Here is a 22295-nt window from a genome sequence, read left to right on the forward strand (position 1 = left end):
TTTGGAAAACTTTGTATGCCTTTTTATGACCTAATTTAGTGAGTCTAACATATTCCATAGAAAAACATAAAATATCTAATTTCACTGAAGGGCTTAATAGCAGATTAGACATTGAAGAAGAAAATATCACTAAATCTGATACATAATAAAAGAAACTATCCAAACTGAAGCATATAGAGAGAATGAATAAAGCCTCAGTGACATGTAGGACAATATCAAATGGTCTAACCCATGTGTAATTAGAGGTCCTTATAAGGGGGGGATATTTGAAGAGATAACAGCCAAAGCTTTCCAAATTTGAAGAAAAATATCAATTGAAAGATTCAAGAGGCTCGACAAACCCAAAGCACAATAAACAAAAAGAAAACTGCACTGAGATGTATTATGCTCAAATTTCTGAAAACCAATGATAAAGCAAATGGGGCAAAATGTACACAATTCTTCAGTCTACATTAAGGGTAGCTACTATTCTTGCAACTTTTCTCTAAATTTTAAATGCTTTTAAAATGAATAGTTACCAAGAAAACAAGATGAAACCAAAATTGCGGTCAACCTTAGGGAAGGTGGAAGGGGAGAGTTCCCAGGTAAAGTCTTCCTTTTTAACTCCATCTGTTCAGGAGGATGATACATTTCTTAACTTTGTAAAAATTGCATGTTGAAATGTTAAGGGTAGTTGCTAAAAGAATATACAGATATAGTCACAAAACATCTTACTTGTTAGTCCTGTGAATGTGTCCTTGCTTTTAAATACCAATTTTATAGAAGTACCTCTCTCAATACAAATGTTTTCTATCCATTGTTTATCTAAGAAAACTTTGTATTCATGTCCATAAAACTCAATACAACTTTAGAAATATGCATTTTAAAAATTTGCAAGTAGTAATTTGATTTACATTCCAAATACAATTAGCAGAATGTCAAAATCATACGTAGTCATTTTACAAAGCACAAGTATTGACAAATGAATACACATTTCAGATGTTGCTCGTGCTGAGAGACCAAATATTGCATCAAATCAACTGTTTAACAATTATATTAATTTCTTCTGATCAGAAAGAAATTTTAAAGCATTTTTCTTCCTAAAATGATGATTTGTTAGTGATAGACAGGTGTTTTATTTATGTTTTAAGAACTTTACTGGGAGAATTTTGTTGATATATAATGCATTACAATATTTCCATTTAAAATTATAGGAAATACACTCCTGCTTAGCATTTTTATACACAACATTTGGTTTTCAGGAAAGGATTATTGACTTAAGTAGGAGATGCCTGAAAATAAATTTATAATTTTCAAATAAATAGAAGGGAATGAAGAAAAATTGACACAATATAAGTCAAGAAAGGAAAAGGAAGAAAACATGGTAAATTGAAAGCACAAAATAAGATAGTAGAAATTAAGTTCAAATAAACCAATATTCACAATAAACATAAATGGAATAAGGTCACCCATAAGATAGACATTCTCAGGTTGGATTTTAAAAAGCCAGCCATATACTGTTTATCTAGGCACATCTAAAATATAATAAGACAGAATGACTGAAAACAGAGGAATGGAATTCATAGAGAGAGCGTTCTGCTCACTCTCTTTTTCCTGTTTTTAAATCTCTTCCTCATCTCTCTACTTTGCCTCCTATGCCATCACATTTCTATGTTATAGGTGAGGTCCAAGAGTCTCCCCAACAAAATACAGCCACTAACAGCAGCTTAGTGATGTCCAGGTGAATCTAGGCAGGTACAGGATTTTCTTGGCTAGGATAAAAAATACTAGAAGTTGTTTACTTGCATCTGGCAGAGCCAGCAAGACAACTTCACCACTAAGTGTGTCAGACATTTACCTATGATGCTGGAACTGGCCTCTACAAACTTCATTTTTCAGATTCCCTTGCTAGCCAGCTTCTGGTTAGGTTCTTTCAATTGGAGGAACTTTCAGAAACTGGAAAGTTTAGGAAGGAAGAAGTCTCTTTCAGTTTCCCGTCTGAGTCTGCATACCCTCCAACTCCAGACTCCAGCCTCCAGCTTCTTCAAGAATTCTTAGCAATAACCTCACCATGCTCCCTCAGGATATAAGTAGTAACCACGCCCACTATACTCTTACCCATTTGGCCATGTCCCCTTAAGAGATCTGGGCTACACTACCTCAGCAGTTTACACACTAGCAGTAAAGTGTCCTTTTCTCTAGGTTCTGCTAATATCATGTCTTCCATTTTGTTCCCTCAGCTCTAGGAATGGTAGCTTCTTTCTAAAGATATTACTCTCTGAGTTAACTCAACCTCTCTTTTTGCTTGTTCAGTGTTCCAACAACTGTGTAACCAATTCCCTTTATTAAATACTCTTCATTTGAAATTAGACCTCAGTCTGGTTTCCACTTTTCTGACTGGACCCTCACTGATACAAGGACCTTGATCCTGTCACCATCCCAAAGGAAATTATACTTGTCCAAGAAGTATCCTAAAAGCCTTAGTAGAACACATGTATGCCAGGAAGGGAAAAATATGAGGGCTTTTACATCAATGTATCTTCTAAGGGGTCCAGTTTTGGAGTATATGAGGATATCTCCTCCCAGGTAAAGGACTGACCTGCCTTACATTAAGAAAAAGGCACAATACTTGGAGGCAACAAATGACACTTTTGGGTATGTTGCATTGACAAATTCAATAGGTGATTCTTGAAAAACTATCAAATTTGAGTGGAGCCCAAAGCAAGAAAAGTTTCTTCAGCTGGTTCAGTCTGCAAACAAGCTGTTATGTCATTTGGCTCTTACAATTCAGTAGATCCAATGATGCTAAAAGGTCAGGATGATGAAAGGAGTCTGTGTGAAGCCTTGATAATAGGATCATATCAGTGACTCCTAGGGTTTTGGGGAAAAAAGCCATGTCCTTGCGGACATGTCCAAGTAATTATTCTTCTTATGAACCCATGTTATAATTTCTTTGGGACAACACCCCAAAATAAAAATGCTCAGTCATATGATATGCATATGTCTGTCTAATATAATTTACCTAAGAAATGCTAGATTGCTCTCAACAATGGCTTCCTCAGTCCATTTTCCCACCAGTAGTCCTGGGGCTTCCTGTATTCTCACGTCTTGCAGATACTATTCTTGCTATGCCCAGAAACTCATTGATCCCTTTTCTTTTTTTTTTTTCCTCCTCTGTGGGCTCATCTCCCAGTTTCTGTGTGATTTGCTTCTAGCCTGTCCTAAAAACTTCTTTAGAGGATTGCCCTTGGGCTGTTGGAGCCACTTAGCCCAGAGAATATGATGTGCCTGGGGGTCATCCCAGGGCATCCTATAGGCAATGGGTGACTTCAGGATTAGGTATTAAAGCTCAGCTCTTTTGCCTCAAAATGGTTTTGACTGAGGTGTGATTTCCTCTCTAGAACTTCTGCACAGGATCAGGTTGAGGCTAGGACTCTGTCTGAAATACTCCTTGTTTGGTTTCTTCTGCTTTTCTGTCCTGCATCCCCTACTCCCTTACGTTTATCCTGAGATGACTTCCTTATTAAATCACTTGCAAATGAAGCTACATCTCAAGATCTGCTTCTGGGGAACATGATCTAAGATACATCCCCCCATCCACAATTGGCATCATTCAACTTTCCAATTTTCTCCTATCTAATAGATGTAAATTAATATATCGCTGTTGTTTTAATTTGCATTTCTCTGATTATGAATGTGAGCATTTCTTCGTATCTTTATCAACTTCTGCAAATGCTGATTTATATCTTTTGCAAGATTTCTTTTGTATATTCTAGATATTAATTCGTTGTCAGTTTTAAAGAATATTTAAAGAATATTTAAAGAATATCTTCTTTAATTCTTTTTTCTTCTTCTTCTTCTTCTCCCCAAAGCCCCCCAATACATAGTTGTATATTCTAGTTGTGAGTGCCTCCGGTTGTGCTGTGTGGGATGCTGCCTCAGCATGGCCTGACGAGTGGTGCCATGTCCATGCCCAGGATCTGAACTGGCGAAACCCTGGGCCACCGAAGCAGAGTGCACAAACTTAACCATTCGGCCATGGGGTCAGCCCTTCTTTAATTCTGTTATCTGCCTATTAGTTTTTTCCCTGGATAGAAAGCATCTTTTTTTAGTACCTTCACCAAGACTTTTTTGTTAACCACTCTAAAGTGAAGAATTCAGAGACATGTAGTTAATTTACAATGTCATGCAACCACCACCTTTATCTAGTTCCAAAACATTTCCATCACTCCAAAGTAAAACACCCTGGGCGTTGAGCAATTTCTCCCCATCCTCCCTATCCTCCAGCCTGTGGCAACCACCAATCTGTTCTATCTCTATAGATTTTTCTATTCTGGATATTTCATATAAATGGAATCATACAACATGTGACCTATTATGTCTGGCTTCTTCCATTTAGCATAATGTTTTGGAGGTTCATCCATGTTATAGTACATGTCATTATTCTTTTTTTGGCTGAATAATATTCCATTGCACGAGTATACCACAGTTTGTTTATCCATTCTTCCTTTGATCGATTTGTGCTGTTTCCACATTTTGGCTATTGTGAATAGTCCTGCTATGAACATGTGTGTACATGCACTTGTCTGAGCCCCTGTTTATAATTCTTAGGGGGTATATACCTAAGAGTAGAATTGTGGGATCATAAGGTAATTCTATGGTTAACTTTTGAAGAACCACCATACTATTTTCTACAATGGCTGAACCATTTTACATTCCCACCAGCAATGTACAAGGGTTCCAGTTTCTCCATATCCTTGAGAATACTTACTATTTTCCATCGTTTTAAATTGTAGCCATTCTAGTGGGTGTGATGTGGTACTTCACTGTGGTTTAGAAAGCTTTAATTTTAATGTAACCAAGTTCAGCAACATTTTGCCTTATGGTTTGTGTTTTCCAACTTTTATTTAAAAGTCCGTCCCTGCTTCTAGGACATAAAGATATTTTCTGAATTTTCCCCTATGACTTTTTTCCCCACATTTAAGTCTTTAAACGCATCTAGAATCCTCCTTTGTATTTGATGTTAGATAAGGATCCAGTTTATATTTCTCAATATAGTGATGATGTTAGATAATAATTCAGCTTATATTGTTCCACACAGTGAGCCAGTTTCCTCAACATCATCTACTATCAATCAATTAATCTTCATTTCTCAATGGATTTTTGGTACCTTCTTTAGTACAAGTTAAATTCTGATACTTAAAGGGTTGTCTCTAAATTCTCTATTCTATTCCATTGATCTATTTGTTTGCTCTTGAGCCAAAACTTGTTCATCTCAGGTGTTAAGAGCCAATATTCTGTTAATATCAAGTAGGGCAAATTCCACCTCTATAATCTTATTTCTTTAAGGCTTAATGCTTTTAAAGTTGAATTTTATTCATATTTAAGGCTAAGGTTATCATCTTCCTCAAAATATCCAACTGGAATTTTGACTTAGATTATTTAAAATTATAGATGAATTTAGGGAAACATTGTTACAATATAAAGTTGTACCATACAAAAGCATGAAATTTTCTATTTAAATCCTCTTTATATCCTTTAGTAGTTTTTTTCAAAAAATAAGTTGTTACACTATCAAGTTGTCCCATTTAAGAGGATAAATTTCCTTTTATTTAGATTTTCTTAGTATCCTTTACTAGAGTTTTAAAGTTTTCTTCATAGATATCTTATGCATATTGGATTAAATTTAATCCTAGTTATTTCATAGTTTTCTTGTTACTACTGTGAATAGTGTTTTATTTTTATTACATTTTCTAGTTGGTTATTATTGGTTTAGAGAAATTTTTTACAATGGTTTGTTGATTCTGTTGGTTTATCTGGATCAATGATCATATCATTTGCAAGTAATGGCAGTTTCGTCTCTTTCCTTCCAATCCTTTCAGCCACTTGTCTTTTTCTTTCTTATAAAATTGGCCAAGACCTTGAGTATAAACAATAGGAGAGAGAGGGCATCTTAATCTTGCTCCTGATCTAAAGTTTCTCCATTAATTATGTTTGCTGATAGATTTTGACATACAAACTTTATCAAGGTGAAGGATTTCCTTCTATTCCTAGTTTTCTGAAAGGTATTTTTTCCATCATAAATACGTGTTTATCAAAAATCAAATGTTTTTGCTGCCTTATAGTGTCAGGGTTTTTTTCTGCATTTTTCCCTTTAGTCTGTTGATGTTGTGAATTTTGTTGATAGATTTTCTTAAATAGACTCATACCTCAATTTCTGAGATAAATTTTAATTGATCAAGATTGGAGGACTGGTGACAATGAGGTTTGAGAGAAAAGGTTTTTAATTTCTTCTGTCTTTAAAAACCTTATGTTGACCCCACTTCCCTCTCCTTCCCTTTATAGCAAAGTTCCTTGCAAGGTTTGTCTGTACTTACTATCTCCAATGTGTCTCCTTCCATTTTTCTTGATCTCGCTTCAGACCACCTCACATCCCTCCCCTTTACTAAAACTGCTCTCCTCAATGTCACCTGCATTGCTTCTTCCAATGGTGATTTTAGGTCAAATCTTATTTAAACTATCAGCAGCACTTGTCATAGAAGATCACCTCTCCTTGGTTTCCAGGGCACCACCCTGTCAAATGCGTATTTAAATCTCCTCCTCTCTCCTAAGATCTAGACTCAAATATCCATCCATCACCTTCACGTCTCCACGTGGATGTCAAACATGTCCAAAACTGAGCTCCTAATATCCACTCAGTGCAATAAACACCAAACTGACTTCTTGCAATCCTTCCTGTCTCAGTAAATAGCAATTACTTTTTCCCAGTAGCCAATAAACCTTGGAGTCAACCTTTGCCCTTTCTCTCACATCCACATTCAATCCTTCAGTAAATCCTGTCAACTTTACCATCCAATATCCCTGCTACCACCATGGTCTAAGCCAACACTGTCTCTTGACTGGGTTCTTGCAATATCCTCCTAACTGATCTCCTTCTCTTAACCTTGATCCTCCTTTCCATGTCAGTCTATCTCAACACAGCTGCCAGAATGATGACGCATGCACATGTCAGATCATACTGCTCCTCTGTTCAAAAGCCTCCAAAGGTTTCCCATCTCACTCAGAGGAAAGGCCAAATTTCTGTCAATGTCCTGTAGAGTTTTACAAGTTATATCCTCCACCCTGCCTCCCCAACTCCTTCACCTCTATGATATTCTCTCTTAATACTGTCTCTCTTGCTCAGTCCACCTCACTCACTAACATTCTCATGGTCCTCAAATACACCAGGTGTACTCACATCTCAGAGCCTTTCCACTTGCTATGTCCTATGTTTGGTTTAATCTTCCCCGATATCTACAGGCTCGCTTCCTGACCTCCTTCAGGTTTTCCATGCAGCCCTCTCTGTCATCTTATTTAAGATTATGATAGTCTTCCTCAGCCAACATTTTCTCATATCCCTTCCCTGCTTTATTTTCTCATTATGACTTGTGAATATCTAATACACTATATTTTATGCATGTACTTTATTTATTTTATGAGCTCCATGAGGTTAAGCATTTTTGTCTGTTTTATTTTGTTTTTGTTTTTTTTTTTTTTTTACTGTTCTGTCCCCGACATCTGGAATAGTGTTTGGCACATAGTAGGTGAATTTGATAAATAATTTTTGAAGAAATGTCTGCTGGGTATCTCCTGTGTGCCTCTCTAGATCTACTTGTCACTTGTTTCTACCTCTCTGCCCATTTCCTGCTGTCTGCTCTAGAAGGCGGACCTGTTTGATCTGCATCATTTGTCCTCTGGTTTCTGGAACGGTTTGGTAAATAGGCTCCCCAACAGGAGATGAGAGGGAAGAAGGAGATTGAAGTTAAATTATATATTCCCCTGACTCTTTGCCTGCTGGGTTATCTCAAATGAGTGTCACAGCTTTCTTCTAGGTGGCCCTCTCTGCATGACTTTATATTTCTGGGTCTTCTTTTTTCCCTCTGCTTTTTGGGTCTAAGCGTGGCAACAACATTATGTACTATACTTTCCTTTGTGTTACATGCTCAGAGTGAACCCAGAGTGTAAGGATATCTGTGTATCCTGTGGCTGCTCACCAAAAGGCTCCTACTACAGAGAAGGCTAAATTATCAGGTAGATAAAATGACCTGTCCTGTAGATGTCAATTGGTCTCTTTCCCAGCACTGAGAACTTGTTTCATGGTGTCATGAACAAAGTGAAATAGTGGCAGACAGGAGTTTATACTCCATATCTAACATGGATTATAACACAGATTTTATTTTTCCTCTTCAGGTTATCAACCTGTGATCAGCAATGACCTCTGAGCCCTCACAGTCAGGTGAATGGTGGCAGATGAGTTACACTAAATCTCCTCATTCATGAATGGGACTGCTTTTTCCTTACAGTGGAAAAAACACTTATTCTGGATATGAATTTTTTTCTTTGTCTACTCTTCTTCTCCCATTAGCGTCATTTTTGGTCTTAGAGTTGATTTACTAACACAATATTTTGTGTAACTGTTTTGGACCAAGAAATTCACTCTTTCATAAAAGAAGCAGAGCAAAATGTTAATTAAATCCGATGGGACTCACTGGTTTTACCATGTACCATGTCATCCAGATGTCACTGGGTAGAAAGGCTTTTGAGGATTCAGTTTTGTTGTCATCTGAGATACAACACTTGCAGGATCAGGATGCTTGATGGGGCATGTGTCTGACCCAGGACTATATAGGGGGCTGTTTCTCCCAAAGCCAGAATACATGCGTCAGGGTAAATGTTGGAATGGGATTCTCCTGTCACTTGCAAAGTAGTTTTTCTCCTTCTCCACTGCTTTGGATTTTGCTTGTTTAAAGCTCTTAATACCAAGAAAGGAATGTTTCCACCGGGAGATCCACAATGGTCTCATTGAATTAGAAGCCGAGACCACCTCTTGACCATTTGGGGCTCCTGGTGCCACTGGGAAAATAGATTAAAAAGGAGGTTATGATGTTGGTTGGTGTGCATTTGATCCTTGTAAGGTTGCTGCTGTACTAAGAGGGCAAAAGTGGAGAGAGGAGTATGGATGGAATCTCGAGGTCTTAAGAGGGGGAGGACATAAATGTCTGGATGTCTAACGGTAACTGTCAGGGAAGAGTCTCAACTATTGTGTATCAAATGAAATTTTTTCCCTAGTGACTGCTATTATTTGCTCTTTTGAAACTTACTTTCCTATTGGTTCCTAATGATTCATCTATTAGAACGGTCGTTTTCAGTTCTTATGACTCCTTGCTGTTCATTCTACAACTTAAATCTTATATGTATGACTTTAAGCTCTCCCCTAACCTCCTTATTCACCCTAGTTCCTAGTGGCTTAGATTGGAGGGAGGCAGTCTGGCTCTCACCCCTCTCTCGCTGTCACATGACCCTCTGATAAGAGAGTGGGGAGGACAGATAGCAAAGATAGAAACCTTCTTTGGGGTTGCCCATGAAGAAATTGTCTATGTCTCTCTTTGGTTCGTCTATGGGCACGGTGTAGGCAAGGTGGTAGTTTCAACAGGCTCCACTGAGAGCAGACTAACTCTCGAGCTCTCCCCCTGGCTACCTTCCGACTGGGGTCCTCACATCACATTCTTTTCATGTGTGTACATCTTTGCCTTGCTGTGGCAGTCCCAACAAGACTGTAACCCCTAAACCCATCCACCCTCTGCAGCTAACTCCTGGGCAAACAGGCATTTGGAGGGTCCCATGCAGTTCTTTCCAGGAAGTGGGAACTTGGTGAGGGAGTAGTCCTGGCTTCCTCTCTTCCTTGTTAGCCATCCCATACCATCTCTTCTCCATTTTTTCCTCTTGATCTTAAAGCACAGGGTCAATCACTTGGCTAAGAAGTCATTCACCTGGAGTACCAACTGCCAGCTTCCCGGACAGGACATTGGTAGGTATCCTCAGGAAAATCACTCTGTGAGGAATTACTATGCTAAAATGAGTCTTTCTCGTTTTGGTCAACAGACAGTCTCCTAAATTAATTAAAACGTGTGTCAGTTTATAAGGAAAATAATGCAATTTCTCTTTTAAAATAGGGCCAAGTCTGGGATCAGATAAGCATCAACCGCTCCTCGATAACCCTGAGTTGGACACTCTTGGCTTCTGTCTACTGATGTCCAGCTGCAGTGCTTTGACCCTGTGGGTAAGCCTCTTGCCATTTGGCTTTTAGAAGCATGGATAATCTGATATCCTTAACTATACATCTCAGAGGAACTGGTCTAGACTTGGAAAACAATATAGGAAGGCATTTTAGCATCTGGCTCTATTTTATGCCAATTCTCAAGGTGATGTGCTATGTTGGAAAAAAAATTATTTAACCCAGTCCCAACACATTATTCTGCTTAAATCAGCACCTGACAGATAACAGAAGGCCTTACTTTCTCTGCTTTCCATACTGATTCCACTGGGGGGGGAGATTATATCCTGGTAGGAATGACAGATTTCTTTATCTTCTATACCAAGCATTTACAGTTGGACACCTGGAATTGACTTTTCCACAATGATATACTACACTCTAAATGAGATGGGATGCCAAGCAGCAATATCTTTGGAGTGGAGCATCACTTGTCTGGCTGCTCAATGCCTTCAGACATCCACTCACAGGTGGCTCTCTTAGGTCCCTCTCTGAGCCCTCTAATGGCTACCTGATATCTCTCAGGCTAGCCCAGTTTAAAAGTCTCATTCCCATAAATAGGAGCATGGCTGGGCACTTGTCACCCAGGACCCTCCACAGCCTCTCTCAGGATTGCAATAAGACCCCAGGGTATTTACAAAGGTCTAAGGGTGTTCAATTTCTTGATAAGTCTGCTCTGATCTGATGGAAATTCCTTGATACCGGCTCTGTTATCATTATTATTCTCTCATTCTTAATTCTGAGGATTTCTTATTACACTTGGGGATATTGATGGTTTAGAGGTTATTGGCATACCTTGCCTCTTAAAATTTTAAAATTGATTACTATCAAATGATTCAGGAAAAAATATACGTGTGGGATGTGTATAAATTATATTTGTGTATGTATATATGAGCGTGTGTATACACACAGAGTGAGAAAAAATATGAATGAAGCAAATGTGGTGAAAGGTTTAACATTTGAACGATTATTGTGAAGGAAATATGGCAATTTTGTGTATAGTATTGCAACTTTGCCTAAAATTATGTCAAAATAAGAAGTTAAAAATATACAAATACATATGTAAGGTATGATTAAGAAACTTAAAATATATATCCCATAATATCAGCAGTAATTATTGCCGGAATGTGGGATTACAAGACAGTTTTATTTTCTCCTTTTGGTTTCTATCTTTCTAAATGTTCTACAATGGAAATATATTGCCCTTGCTCTGTAATAGGGATAAAAGAACATTAAAATTATAAATTGGTAAACGGTAATGTTTTTCAAAATTGATCTTATTGGCCATGCTAACTGTATGGTGGTTATTGCTCTTCTTGGGGAATGCAGCTTAGAGGTGGGGTTCCATAATGTGTGGTCTAGATCTCCTGTTCTGAGTGAACAGATATTTTGTTCTGTCATCTAAACAAGTTAAACTAAAAAAAAAAAAAAAAAAAAAAAAGACCACTGGTATTCCTCTAGTCCTCCAAAATTACTGATATTTTACTGAATATCTTTTGATATCCCTCCATATCTACTCTCTACATTTCTCATCCTCAGAAATCTGACCCAGTCAAGATACTCTCTTGTTCTCTGGCTTCCAGTTGGGTTTGGCCAATGGTGAACAAGTGAAAACAGACCCATGGGAGGGAGGAGAGTGAGATCTTGGTAATTTTTTCTAGGTCTCTTCCTGGAAGACTTGTTGCAAGCTGGCTTCGTCCCTTAACTGAAGAACATTGCACCTGTCAGGTGAACCTTTCCACACAGCTCTCTCTCTTTAGGTTCTGGTAACCTGTTGCTAAGCCCCTCTCCTTGCTCCTTCAAGTCTAGGAATGGTAATGGCACCCTAAGTTAATAGCTGCAGGATACCGAACTATCCCTTGCTTAACCTCTACTCATGCCATTGAGGATAGCGCTTTTATTAAACTCTTCTATTGACCCAATTTGAATGTGCTATATATTTTTTGCTGGGACTCTAAATGACATGGGACAGTCTGGTGCCTTGTGGCTTTTAAGGCCTTTATGGAAAATTCAACAACTATGCCTAATAGCCTTCAGTAGAGGTCATTTTCCTACCACTTAACTCTTTAATTCTCCCATAGGGTCCCTTAAAAAGATTGGCCACAGATGACTCATAAAACTTGTTGTGTGGGTCTTTAACTTGGCTCAGATATAACATCTACTACAATTATTTGCTGCCATTGATACAGTCAATGCTTGCCTTTAGATCTCTGTCCACTCCAACTAGCAGCATCCCCTTCACTTGTGATGCTCAGCAGCACACTCTCAGCATACTTCACTACGGTAGTTCGAATTCTCCTGACTTGTACCACTTTGTGGTGTGGCAAGACCTTTTTCTTGGTGTCCTGTTCTCCTTCAGAATTTTCTTGTAGGATTGTATCAATGATGTCCTTATCTAGAGCCCATTCAGGGGTATTTTGCACATACCCAAGCTCCAAAGTCTCAACGCCTTTTCTGACTTCTGAGCATTAAGTGTCTGCTGTCACAAGGATTTTCCCCTGAAGGTGATTTTTTCCAAGAAGGAGACTCAGTGCCTTGCCAACTTGTCTAGTTACCAGCATCTTATTCCAGTTTATCTACTTAGTCACCTATCAGTCTCCTACCTTGGGGCTCCCTTGAGTGGGAAGCCTAAGAAGCAGGAGGGACTCAAGTCAGTACACAAGAGTTCTATCATTCTTCTTTGAGGTCTCGCCCCTGCCCCTTGAAGTCTCCTTGTTAGATAATGTGTCTCCTAGAGCTCTGGCAGAACATTGAGTGTTAACAAAAAAAAAAGTGGTCTCTGAACCTCTGGATATGCATATTGCCACCACCAGCTCCTAATTACAGCCCTGGAGAAAAGCAACTTTCAGCTCTTGTTGAACTGAATTTGGCATTCTGGGAAATATCAGGAAGGTTGACCTACCACTTCCTAGTCAACAAAGTGCCTTCTGTCTCCACCAAAGTATAAAGAGTGGATGCTAAGACCCTTTAATCCTAGACCTAAAACACCCACGATGAGGGGCTAAGGAAGAGTCTCACAAATATCCCAGGGGACCATCACTGTGACATTGTCTATGAACCAGAACTTGTTAAGCTGATGGTTGTCTGAGAAAAGTGTTTTGCATTAGCTATACAAATACTTGGGAAGATGGGAAGGTAGGTCTACTTTCCAGGACACCAGAATAAAAGCTACCTCTGTATAACAGGAACTACATCAGGATGGGCCAGACTCTGAATGCAGTCACAGTGGTCCTCTAACTAGGACTGAATACATGTTCAAGGGCTCCTGCGTAACAAGGTAAGGTTGCCTGTTGCAAGGACATTACTGTAGCTAATGGCCAACAAGTCATCAAATGTATCAGAAGACCCCATCTGCCTCAGTCATTCTGGTTACAAAGGAGATAAAAATTCCCAACTCAGCTTTAAAAATGGTGCTGGGAAGAGAAATTAAGAGAGATTAGCAACCCAAGGAAAAATATATCTATGATTTAAAACTCAGAATTTAACACCTCAGAATTCTTAGATGTTTTCCCTTTACTGTGCAACCCGGAAATTCATCAGGGAAGTAAATGCCTCATCATAGATTTTGTATTAGTAATTGAGTAACTGAGGGACCACTATAACATGGAGCAGGCCTTAATGGAGAAGAGATCTGAATCTCCGACTGCTTCACAGATGAAATATCCATGCTCCCAGCTAAGATCAATCCCTCCACTTGTGCACTAGATATCATTGCCTTTGCCTCCTCACAGATATCAGTCCTGCAATTTTGCTCCCTTTCTCTCTTTCATTACTAACTTTTTGTTTCCTCTTGGATCATTTTCATTAGCATTAGCATATAAACAGGCTGTTTCTCCCCAACCCCTTCTACTTCCCTATCTTAAAAAAAAAGAATCACTTCTCTTGACCCCATTGTCTCCAACCAATTTCCACTCAATTTCTTGCTCCCATTTGCAGAAAAATGTCTCAAAATAGTGCCCTATAACCATGGTCTCCACTTTCTTCCTGTTCTTTTCTAAATCCATTGCAATCTGGCATTGACTCCCACCACTCCACGACAGCTGCTTTTATCAAAGGTTGCCAATGACCACTGAGGGCTAGAGTCAATGGCCAGCTCTCCATCCTTCATCCTACTTGTCTTAGCATGAGCCTCTGACAAAGTGGGCCACTCTCTTTTTGGATACACTTTCTTTACTAGGCTTCTAGGACATCACATTCTTGGCTTTCTTCCTATCTCACTGGTCACATCTTCTGAGTCTCCTTTGCTGGTCCCTCCTCACCTCCCTCAGTTCTTCATGTTGGAATGACCCAGGCATCAGTCTTAGCCTTTCTTCTCTTCTCCCCCTACACTCACTCTCTTGTTGATCTAATTCAGACTTAGAGCTTTAAATTGCTGTTAACTCCAAACTTTTATCTCTAGCCCAGACCTTTCTTCCAAACTCCAGACACGACATTTCATTGCCTATTCAAATTTTCCACTGGGATGTCTAACATACATTTCAAACTCCATATCTCCAAAATGGAACACTTGCTCTTCCCCTACAAACCTGCCCCCTCTTCTAGCCTTCTCCATCTCAGTTGATGGCAATTCCATCCTCCCAGCTGCTCAGGTCAAAGAACTTTGAGTCATTCTGACTTTTCTCATTCTCTCACTCCCCATAGCCAATCCTTTAGGAAAGTCTATTGGCATTTCCTTTAAAATATATCAGAGTCTGACCACTTCTCTCAACCTCCCCTATCATCACTCTGGTCCAAGCCACCATCATCTCTTATCTAGATTAATGAAATAGCCTCCTAACATGTCTCCTTGTTTAAACTCCTCAAACATAGCAGTCAGAATTATCCTTTTAAAGATAAGGTAGATCATATCATGCTTCTGCTCAAAATCTCAATGACTCTCCACTCTACCCAGAGGAAAAGACAAAGTCATTACAATGGCCTATAAGGTCCATATGATCTGGCATTCTCCCTTCCTTCTTATCATAATTCTGCTGCAGCCATCCTGGTCTCCTTTCTGTTTCTTGATCTCATCCCCTAGGGTTGTTTCTTTAGCTGTTCCCTCTGCCTGGAGAGTTTTCCCCCAGATATCTCCTGCCCTTCAAGTCTTTGTTCATATCTTATTTGTGCAATGAAGCCTATCCAGATCACTCTATTTATTACTTCAATCTAACCCCTACTCCCACCCAGCACTCCTGATCCCACTTAACCTGCTCTACTTTTTATTAAATTCATACCTTTTATTACCTTACGTACTATATAATTTACTTATTGTTTATTTTTATATCCCTTCTGCTAGAATATAAGATCACGAGGGCATGGATCTTTGTTTTATTCACCTGTGTATTCTACGTGCCTATTACAGTGCCTGACACAATGTGAACACTCAATAAATATTTGTTGAAATGTATGTCCTGGCCCATGAAAGCCAGGTTTTTTTAGGTAAAAGCCATGAGTACACACAGCCCCAGAAGGAAAGGCTCTAGCACTGCCTCTGGGGCTGCTAGATGCACTCCAGTCCGATCCATTGCTGACCCCTGCTGGAACCCACTGACCAAGTAGCTGGCCCTCCCTCAACTAGATGAGTGGACCTAGAACTCCTTGGGGACAGCAGGATGATAGGATGCTGCTGGTACCCTCTCTGCCATCTACTTGTACCATACACATCCTCCTGGAGCAGCAATAACTGTGCTCTTGCCTTTCCCCGGGGCTTTTTCTGATTCTAGGGGTCTGCAGACAACAGACTAAAGCTTCCTTTGGTTTTATTCGTATTTGATAAATGTGTCCTTTTGTAAGGACCCAATTAGTCAGAGGGGGGAAAACCCTGCTCTTAGTTCCACCTTCAGAACTAATAATTTCATCTTTAACTAGATTAAAAATTGGTATGAGGGAGATATATTTTGAAAAATATTAATGCGATTTTTTTTCTTATTTTTTTCCATGTGACCATTCCGTTTTTAACCAGTGGCATCCATCTGTCTCAGAGAACATCGTGATTGTTCATTCTCTGAGGAATGTAAAGGTAAATAATGACTCCAGTTCAGCTTTTGAACTATAACTATAACTCAACAATAGTCTTGAAAGCTTTGTTGGGAAAGTAAATGAAGCTCCAAATTCCAAACACCCAAATATTAACAGTGAAGCATGTAGCCTAGACATGCTACCTACAAGCAATAGGCATGCCTACAATCAATAGGCAGAGCCAACTCAGAGTATGATGGTGGGAAGTTGTCATCTCCTGAGGGAGGAAGTGAAGTGTTCTTCCAATTGGAAGAGCCAAGGAGGTGGGAAGGTCAGAGGGGTTGAGAGTAGACTTACCTGGAGTTAGGGTCCCTGAGAAGGAACCCATTAGCCCCGTCGTTCCTTGGGTCTTGTTCCAGAATAGGGAAGATGGACACGACATCAGGAACCCCAGATAAGTTGAGGTAGAATCTGGAACTTCTGGGATGGTCCCTCACTTCCACTCCATGTTCAGCGTGGTGCTTGGGCAATATGATGCCATTCAAGAAGTAATTCTGAAATGGCTGAAAGGTGTCTAGGCAGATGGCCCTGTGTTTGCACCCCAGTTCCCTGTGGCCTTGGTGTGGTATGGAGGGGAACCAGAATATCTTTCATGCCTTGATGAGAGGGTGCAGAAATGCTGAGAAAACCCAAAGTCCAGAAGAGGTCTGTGTTTGGAATGAGAAAGTTGCATCCAGCAAAGAAACCTCATGTGAGGCTACAGCAGGACCACAGGCTCCAGCAGCAAGCGTCAGAAAAGCAGCTAAAAGAACCAGCCAGGACCTGTTGCAACTCATCAGGCACAAGCACTATGTGTCCAGAGACCCACAGAAAAGCAACACAGCATGGAAAATGAGTGAGGACTCACAGAACAGCACAGTACACAGCCCTGAGACTGCTTCCCTTTCTGCCATAACGAGGATACATAAACTCCTGGATTCAGAAACCATGGCGGGAAGGAGCAGGGAGACCCTTGGAAGGAGGCAGCCCTGAGAGAGAGTTTGACAAATTAAAATTTTTCCTCTGTCATTAACAGGAGTGGGAACTTGTTAATAAGTTGTGATTAGCTATAGATAATACAGGATCCTACCATCTTGTAAACGTTTGTATGTTTTTGACTACTTTTCTTTTCTTCCCCTTTACTAAACCAGAATATTTTGAAAGGGGAACTAGCATTCGGGGTCAAACTTTGGGTCATCAAAAGCTATTGTGGAAAATGAGAGGGATAAAGAATATTCCAGAGAAAAAAAAAGTGGGTGTAGGGTTTTCCTGAGGGAATTTAGATTGGGCTTAATTCCTGTGTGATTTAACCTTTTTTGGCACCCTCTCACTCCTGCAATGAGCTTAGAAAATGGGAATGGGTCTCTGAATTCCCAGTGAGGGATGGGGGAAGAAACCCCTCTCTAAGTCCTGGAGTAGGCACGAGAGCTTCTGAGCCGACACCCCTAATATATTGGCAAAATGGTTCTTGGTTGCTTTAGATTCTTAGTGTACTGTACTTTTTCTCCATATAAAATAATCTCTCTTTGCTCCACTAATGTTTGGTACTTTGAATTTTATTTTGACTCTGATATTAATCTTATCACCCTGCTAGCTTTTATTAATATTTGCCTGGTATATCATTTCCTACTCCATTATCTGCTTTTGTTTTTTAACCAATAGTATTTTCCTTTCAAAACATTTTTAAAAAATGTTTTAACTTATGCAAGCAATACGTAAAGATATTCTCCTTTTAAAAGAGCAAATGCATTATATGTATAAGGCTAAAGATACACTGATTGTCTGTCAATTCTGATTCTTTCTTTAAATTGCCGGTTACTATGCTTTCACCACCTTTTTTGGGTCCTTGTCTCATGAATTTTTGCTTCTTTATATATTCTGGATATTACTCCTGTACCCATTAAATATACTCTTCAGAGTGTAGCTTGATATTTAGTTTTGTTTAGGTTTTCAGACATAAAACATTTTAGAATTTTAATGCAGTCAAATCTGTCTTTTCCCTCTTTAAATTTTTATTTTAAAATTTCTTGCGTCCTAAACAAGAAGGCCTTCCTCACCCAATGATGATATATTTTCCAGTATTTTTGATTAGTACCTTTTATAGCTTAAAAATGTTTAGGTCTTTACCACCTGGAATTTTTTTTTTCTGAAAGATTTGAGATAGAAAGTAACATTAAGTTTAATTTTTTTTGTCTCATGAAGAGCCCAAGAGCATGTTTGTTTTCAATTTTTTATTTTGGGGGGGCACTGGTGAGGAAGATTTGCCATAAGCTAACACCTGTGCCAATCTTCCTCTGTTTTGTATGTGGGTTGCTGCCACAGCATGGCTGATGAATGGTGTAGGTTCGTGCCTGGGATCCAAACCCACGAACCCTGGGACGCCGGAGTGGAGAGTGCAAACTTAACCACTATTTCAGGGGGCTGGACCCCAAGAGCCCAATAGCATCTATTGACTAGTTTGTCTTTTCCTCACTGATGTGAACTGCCATCTCTCTTACATGCCAAATTTTTCTATATTCTCAGGCCTGTTTCAGAGTTCTTTATTCAATTCCACTTACCTATTTGCCTATTCCTGTACTATACCACACTGTTTTAATGACCATAATTTTGTAATATTTTGATGTCTGGTAAAGCACTTCTCTCTCCCTCTCTCCCTGTCCCCCATGATCTTCTGTAATATCTCCTTGAAAAAGTTTCATGAAAAACCTTTTTTGGGGGCTGGCCCCATGGCCTAATGGTTAATTTCTGTGCCTTCTGCTTCGGCGGCCCAGGTTCAGTTCCTGGGCTCAGACCTACACTACTTGTCAGCAGCCATGCTGAGGCAGTGACCCACATACAAAGTAGATTGGCACAGATCTTAGCTAGTTCAAAGCAAATCTTCCTCAAGCAAAAAGAGGAAGATTGGCAACAGATGTTAGCTCAAGGCAAGTCTTCCTCTGCAAGAAAAAAAAAATCTTTTGGGGGTTTTTGATTGGAATTGCATTAAATACGTAAATTTGAGAAAAGGACTGACATCTTTATAGCATTGAGTTTTACCTTCCACAGACACATTATTTCTCTCCACTTAGTCATATTTTCTTTTATGTCACTCAGTAAAAGTTTCATAGTTTTGTCTATAAAGGTTCTTTATGTTATTCTTTGCTACTCTATATGGAATCACTTAGTCTATTACATTTTCTGATTGATGATTGCTGGCATATAAGAAAGTCATTGATTTTTCTCCTTTCTTTGATTAACATAGTGAATTACATTGATAGATCTCTATTATGGAATTAATCTGGTATTCCTGAGATAAACTTCACATGATCATAATGCAGTATTCTTTCCATTTGCTGCTGAATTAGAATTCCTAATATTTTACTTAGGATTATTGCGCACAACTTCATAGATAAAAGCAGATTCTCCCCCACCCCTCCTTTTACTTGTTTTGGTATTAGGGTTAGCTTAACTACATAATATAGAGTAAATTGGATAATTTTATATATTTTCCTATGATTTGGAACAATTTATAAAGGATGGAAGCTATCTGTTTCTTGAAAGTTTGGAGAATTTGCCTATACAACCACCTAGACCTAGTGCCTTTTTGGGGACCTAGTTATTTTTTGCTAGCCTTTGACTAACATTTCAGTTTCAGATTTTCTATACCATCTTAGACCATTTTGAAATTTTATATTTTCCTATAAAATTATCCATATTATTTTTCAACTCTACTGATATAAAGTTGGTTGTATTATTCTCTTACAATGTAAAAAATCTGCTCATGGGTTATTATAATTTCATGCCTTTTTAAATTCCTGATACCTGTTTTTGTGCCTTCTGTCTTTTTTTTAAATCATATTTGGCAAAGAAATCTATTTTTATTAGGCTTTTAAAAAGAGTTTTGTTCAACTCTACTTATTTTTTTTCTTTTGTTTCATTAATTTCTGCTTTTATCTATGACAGTGTTTTTCAACTTTTTTTCATATCACCCCTCTAGGAGCCTTTACAGACATTTTTCTTAATCATGACCCCTTTCTCCTCAAAACCCTACACTACCCCTATAGTGTATATGTTTATGTAGTATGGCCTTTTGGAGGGGCACAACCATAGTAATAGCTAACAATTTTTTCACCCCTCAAGAACCAATTTTTGCTCCCTTGGGGGCAATATCTTCCCTTTTGAGAATGCATGTTCCATGGTAATGTCTCTTTCTATCTCTTTGGATTTGTTTTCTTTTTCTCTTGGGGTTGACAGCTTAGTTCATTCACTTTCAGTCTCCTTTTTAAATAAAAGTTTAAGGCTATAAACTACATTCCTTCCCCAGTACCGTTTGCTTGCATCAAAGAAGTTTTGCTATATAGTGTTTGAGGTTTTCATTCAGTTCTAAATTTTTATAATTGCCTCTTTTCCGAGGTAGGTAATGGTTTGCTTTTATATCTTTCAGTGCATGGGGTTTTGTCATACTTTTGTCGTATTTTTATGTGATTACCTGCCTGGAGTTTGTTGAGACTTTTTTTCTGTTTTAGCATATGGTGAACAGAAATGCCTGCAATCTTTCAATATTAACTTTGATGTTTACTGTAGGCTTTTGGTGGATGCTCTTCATCGGTTTAAGAAATTACCTTTTTTTTTTTTACCAGTTTGCTGAGGTGTTTTAAAATTAAATCATGAATTGGTGTTGAGTTTTAACAAACGCTTATTTTGGAACCAATTGGGATGATCATGCTTTTTTCCCCCTAATTTCTATTAATTTGATTAATTACTTTGACATATTTCATGTCTCATCTACCTTATGCATTCCCTTAGAGATCTAACTCTGTACATTCTCCAAGCCATTTTTGTCTTCCCATTTACAATGGTAATATCACTGAGACTAAGCAAAAAATGTTGGAAGTACTGTCTGTATTTTCTACAACCTTCTATACACTTATCTCAGAGGCGAAGGGATGATTTCTCATTGCTTTCTCTGCAGATTCAGGTAGGTGCCTCTCAATATTACCTTGGGCCTGAGATCCCTGGCGGTTGTGGGCATTTCTGTTTTCTGAGCGCTTGCTTCCATCCTTCTGTTATATCTCTTTGGGTTTCGATCACCTCCTCTAACCTAGTAATGACTAAACCACCACCCTCTTTTATAATCCCATCTTTAAGATCAGTTGGCTCCTGGTCTTTCTTATTTTCCCATTTGTATTGTCAATTCTATCCTTTAAGAACACAACCTTTCTTCTAAAGAAATCCTTCTCTTCCTCCAGCTCAGTCAGCCTGTCTTTATTCATTTTTCACTCTCCCATTCCTTCCAATTTGACTTCAAGATCTAAATTTATATTTGAATATGGCTCCTAATTGATTTCCTGAATAGACCTGATTCCTAAGGAGAGAAGAATCCAGGCACAACTCTTTTTAATACTCTTCCTCACCTTTGGGATTATAATAGCATTGTTTTTCTCTACCTCAAACCCCTATATAACAAACATTTGCATTTCTCTTTTTTTTTATTTATGATTAAAATCCACCATTCTTCTATGATTGAACACACATCTTGAGTCCCTGAAATTCCACTGTCAGGGTTTATATAGTCAACACATCTGGCAACAACTTGGAACATAAATAGAAGATGACTCTGGATAGCCCATATTAAAGAACTTGGCCCCTCCCATAAGTCTCTCCTTGGCCCTATAAATGGGTGCAATTCAAATCAAGATAAAAGAGAACAAAACAGGGTGAAACTGATCTAATGTCACCTGCCAATCTCTAACACAATTAGGGGCTAGAATCTCCTAAATTTGTGTTTTGAAGTACATGTGGAACTTACACCATTGCACCTTAAAGTCCTCATCAGCAATTCTGGCTGAGAATAAAGGCAGCACAAATCATTCCATTCCATAGCGCCTTTCCCTTCTGCAGCAAGCCTGTCTGAACTATATCTGTGTGAATCAAGATGATCCACAGTGGCCTATGCAGCCTACTTTTGCAAAGCCCTATGTCCAGGACCTCTAAAAAAGTAGTGACTTGTCTGTGGACACTAGCTACCATAAGCTGCTACGACTTGAAAAAGCCAAAGAACTGAAAGGCCCAAGATCACGAAAGCACTAAAGCCCTGTGCCCTGGCACACCAAACATCCCATCTCCACACACCTTACTTTGGTGCCCTAATTCCAGTCATACTGCCTATTTCTCAAGATTTAACAGCCAATGCATATTTACATATGTTGGGGCTTCAGAGAGAAAATTAATCATAAACTTTTTCCCTCTAAATTCTCAGCCAACTGAGTAA

At 38.8% G+C, this 22295-nt stretch overlaps 1 protein-coding gene across 1 annotated transcript in view; it reads right to left on the reverse strand.

The window, feature by feature from the left end:
* The window catches only part of TSGA13 (testis specific 13), a 37883-nt gene extending 21435 nt beyond the window's left edge, over positions 1–16448 (reverse strand). The window contains exons 1-2 of the mRNA XM_046668947.1: positions 16364–16448; positions 12270–12464 (exon numbers count right to left, since the gene is read on the reverse strand). Coding sequence (XP_046524903.1) covers positions 12270–12464; positions 16364–16448 — 280 coding nt within the window. The remainder of the gene's footprint in view (positions 1–12269; positions 12465–16363) is intronic.
* Between the last annotated feature and the right edge of the window lie 5847 nt (positions 16449–22295).

Source organism: Equus quagga, chromosome 8 (assembly GCF_021613505.1).
Source record: "Equus quagga isolate Etosha38 chromosome 8, UCLA_HA_Equagga_1.0, whole genome shotgun sequence".
NCBI lineage: Eukaryota > Metazoa > Chordata > Mammalia > Perissodactyla > Equidae > Equus > Equus quagga.